A 4,256-nucleotide genomic window follows, 5' to 3' on the forward strand; every position below is an offset into this window, starting at 1 on the left:
CACATATGTTGGGATTTGGGGACGAAAGGATGTCATTTTCTGAATTAAAGGAAAGGAATAATACCCACATATAAGGTAAAAGGTGGAAGCATCAGGGTCCTTTTCTAAAGAGTGGCTCATGGCTTTCAGGAAAGAAGGAGCTGGCCATGGCTTTAAGTGAAAGCGCGTTTGTACCGCTTGCAAGCTTGTTTTGGACTTGAAAGCTTGGAGTAGTGCTTCAATGGAAAGAAACTAAACCAGTCCATATCAATCACCAGAAACAAACGCGTTTAATTATATGAGCTTTTGGATTTGTTGCATTCAGTGCTTGAATTTATTACAAATTAAAAGCCATTCATCTTATTACATGCATTAATCAGTCCCCACATGCACATTGTTATCCATGCACTAATTGTTGATATATATGCGATGATCGAATGCATTAATTTCTCTTCAAAAATACTAGACGGAAAATAATAATTGCAGGGTCTTAATCTAATAAATATAGGTCTTAATCTAATGTGACAATATGGTGTCAACTGTCAAGTTTAATCTTTTTTCGTTATTGATTATTAGATATTATTCAATAACACTATAGAGGCCGGCTAGTACATGCATCTTTTTGCAGCCCCTGGCTAGCTAGTTTAACATAACACACTAGTGTCACATGCAAAGTGACATGCCCCTAGCTAGTAGCGTTACGAACACTTTGGCTAGAATATGGTGACATTGTAAGATGCTTCTTCCATCATATTGTTATTTATTTTTATTTTATTTTTTATGTTTGAATATGTATTGTTTTCTTTCATTTTAACATGAAAACTATTTGCAAACTGTGGACTTTAATTTCAAACAGCACCACCGGCATAGTTTAGGCATAGGCTGCACAGTAGACAAACAATTCACCCAAAACATGATGATGCGCGCCAACATAACAAAAACCTATATATGGTACTTAATTACTTATTACTGCTCTAAAGGAAAAAAAAAAATTTGGTTCAAGGACAATTGATCAGGTACAAGAGTGAAATTTCATATCAACTGCTTAAACCCTCGTTAAACCCCAAAGCCTGCAGTATATTTGACACCAGTAGAGGGCAACCACAAGTTTCCTTCAATAAACTCGGACACTGTATAGTTCTTGGCCTGCCCGGACTCGTTAAACTTTTGATATCCTGGCCAGGTAACCCGGCTCCCGAGGCCCGCTCCAGGCCCGTAATTCATGTACTCTCCATAGAACAATGAATCCAAAAACATGCTACCATTCCACTCTAGCCACCCTTCTGGCTTTATGATATTGCTCATGAAGGACTGCATGATTATAGTTCTTGAAAATTGTTTCCATGGTCTACCAAGGTAAGTAGGTGTGCTAGAGTTAACCGGGGTGGCTAACAAGTCTGGATGTGCAGATATGTTGCAGAATTGGATCGAAAAGCCTGTTGGCTCATCTACGTACTTTCGGCCATGGGCTGTGATGCTGTTCTTTTGGTTTGGCAAGGCTTGTCTGGCTTGGATTTGGCAGTTCTGGAACACAACAGTGCCGTCACCGAAGATGAAATCAACAGTGCCGCTGATTTTGCAGTCTCGATAGAATTGGCGCATAGAGTGTGTGTATAGTGTGTCCTGGTATCCCCGAAACTCACACCGGTAAAAGACCGAGAGGTCTGAGTCGGATCGTAGCGCCACTGCCATGTGTTTCTCGGGTCCTGCTGTGTTCTCGAATGTGATGTCGCGCGCTATGAATCCTCTTCCACTAACAGCTGATAAATACACAAACATAAAAATAAGATTATTATGAGTGATGTCGAATACAAATATCGAACATATCAAAGTGGAGCTTTCACTTTGCATGTGACATTAATCTCACGAGACTTTGCTCATCTTAAACACATAATGGGACCATAGTCCATACATATATCCTTAAAGTCCACCTTTTACTTTGCATGTGACATTAATCTCACGAGCTTAAGTGTCTTGTTTTTTTATCTTAAACCCTAAACCCTACACAATTATGTATCCTTGATCTCCCTACCCCAACTAAATAATGAGTCTCTCCATGTGACACTAGACTTGCAACTTACATATATTGGGACCTTAGACCTTAAAATTAAAGTCTCCTTTGCCTCTCATCTGCCATTTTAATGACGTTACCATAACTAAAGTGGTTGGAACGTCACTATTGATATCTCACTAGTACAATATATCCATTTAGTCTGGGTCCCAAACACACAGTGAAAAATACAAAAGGACTAAGAACAGCAAAACTTGAAGAGATCTCCAAATTTCCCATGTTTGTTCAATAAGTAAACAAAATAGAAGAGTCTAATGACGAACATGATGCAAAGAGTGTTACCAAAAGTTGCAGAGCGAAATGTGGTCCAACCATCCACATAATTGTGATTCCCACTGATTACAGTAGCATCCATGCCATCTCCGATCATCATTATGTTCCATTTCTTCTTCTTGATCTCCACATACTCCTTGTACACCCCTCTCTTGACGTAAATCACGTAGCGCTTCAAGCTGTAATCCGGTACTGATAAAATCGCGGAGGTGATATTTGTGAAGTTCCCGGTTCCATCCTGAGCTACCACAACGTCTACAGGCATTCCATTTGCTTGTAGCAGTTTGCGGTCCTCGGATCTAAACCATGCTGGGGTTTGGCCATTTGACTCGTGCTGATCCGAAACTGGGTGCACTTGGCCGAGTAGTTCTAGGACCAAGGAAGTTATTTGGTCAAGGCTACCGGACACCAAGTCTTTGACAATGCCGTTGGTGCCATCAAATCCATCACTGCATGTGTCCTGGTTAAACAGTGTAGCACTCAGCCATGTTCTCAGATCAGAACTCAAATTCCCAGTGCTGTTATGTTTGCCTGCAAATCATGATTCAAAATGTGATTGTCAATTACAGCAGTTGACTTCTTGTGCAACCGAAATGGACTCATTCTAGCTTATAGGGAATTGTGTGGGTTGGGATCTGAAAATTGAAGTGAATTCATTAATTACATTGATTTATTTGCATGTAATAAGTGATACCAGATCCAGGAATTCGAAAATAACATTTGGAAATCAAGAATTCTCGCACCCATCAAGCTAAACATCAACCTCGAAAAAAAAAAAAAAAACAAAAACAAAGAAAAGCTGCGGCAGTTTAATTTTAGTCCACTCTGTGACCTCATGAACCAGAATTCAAAGTTGCCAAAACAAGCAATATTACTCTCGACACCCAGAGTAAAGTGTCATACAACAAACTAAATTATAACACTGCAAATCAAGTAATTATTCTTTAATGAAGTGAGAGATTTGCTAAATCTGCCAGTAGTCCAGTACTCACCATTCTGATTCTGGGTAGCAGAGAGAGTCCAGCTCAACTCATCAGCCGAGCTATCCATCAAATCCAGACAGTCGTCGATGGCATTCGAAAGCCGGAAATCCCCGAAACCCTTAGCAACGCTGGAAAGAATAGACACCACCTGCTGCATAACATCAATGGTGTTCACAATCGACCCGGCAAACTCCGAGTTGGGAACCTTCAAACACTCGGACTGTATCGTGTTTGTGATATTTTCACAGTGAATAAATGGGAACGACAAGAGTACTAACACTAGTAGAAACTTTCCCATCCACAATGGATCGGAAGCCATGAACAAAGATATGACCGAGGAAGTGATAAGGATTTGGGAGGAGAAACAAGGTATTTAAGGCAAAAGAGATGAAGTTAGGTCGGCAGGTGAGGGAATTTAAGAGGGTGGTGGAGTCATGGTTGCCAAATGCGGGTCTGGGAAGAATCGATTGGTCTATTTATATATAAATCCAAGTGTCGGCGATCTCTACTGTGCAGCTCAGATTCGAGGAAAGTGTTCAAATTTCACATGCAAAGGCAAAGAGGGTGTTTTTTTTTTTTTTTTGAATATGAGTGTGATCATCATCATCATTACTATATATCTATATAGTACTTATATCTGGAATTGAGTACTGATTAAGCTAGCTCTGTTTATCTTCTTTTTGAAATTTTGATACACTTTTAAGTGGATTTGCCATTGGTTTTTACTACTTGGGGACCCAAGAGTGACACATATGTCAGGTTTCTGTGTGCCTTAGACAGTGAGACTGGGAAGCCATGCATTGCTTTTCCAAGAGCAGGAGTAATGATGCTAACATGGTATATCTCAAATTTGCGGACTCAAATTTGAGTCATTTCTAACTCAGAGATTCCAAAGAGGTCTCGATTAATTACTTGCCAATTTCATAAGCAACATATATAAGTGGTATTGA

General features: G+C 39.8%; 1 protein-coding gene across 1 annotated transcript; it reads right to left on the reverse strand.

Moving 5' to 3' along the window:
- Nucleotides 1–802: 802 nt before the first annotated feature.
- Nucleotides 803–3,768, reverse strand: LOC133714761 (pectinesterase/pectinesterase inhibitor PPE8B-like). Its single transcript, XM_062141018.1, has 3 exons — nucleotides 3,316–3,768; nucleotides 2,333–2,854; nucleotides 803–1,739 (listed from the first exon to the last, which is right to left on the reverse strand). Exons 1-3 carry the CDS (start codon nucleotides 3,623–3,625, stop codon nucleotides 1,036–1,038), a joined length of 1,536 nt encoding a protein of 511 aa, XP_061997002.1. The 5' UTR covers nucleotides 3,626–3,768; the 3' UTR covers nucleotides 803–1,035.
- Between the last annotated feature and the right edge of the window lie 488 nt (nucleotides 3,769–4,256).

The sequence above is a fragment of the Rosa rugosa genome, chromosome 1 (genome assembly GCF_958449725.1).
Source record: "Rosa rugosa chromosome 1, drRosRugo1.1, whole genome shotgun sequence".
Lineage (NCBI taxonomy): Eukaryota > Viridiplantae > Streptophyta > Magnoliopsida > Rosales > Rosaceae > Rosa > Rosa rugosa.

Coding starts and splice junctions, on each gene's coding strand:
- LOC133714761 (XM_062141018.1), bottom strand. CDS start 3,625: ATGGCTTCCGATCCATTGTGGATGGGAAAGTTTCTACTAGTGTTAGTA. Junction 2,855..3,315: donor TGCTACCCAGAATCAGAATG/GTGAGTACTGGA, acceptor CATGATTTGCAG/GCAAACATAACAGCACTGGG. Junction 1,740..2,332: donor ATTTCGCTCTGCAACTTTTG/GTAACACTCTTT, acceptor TGTATTTATCAG/CTGTTAGTGGAAGAGGATTC.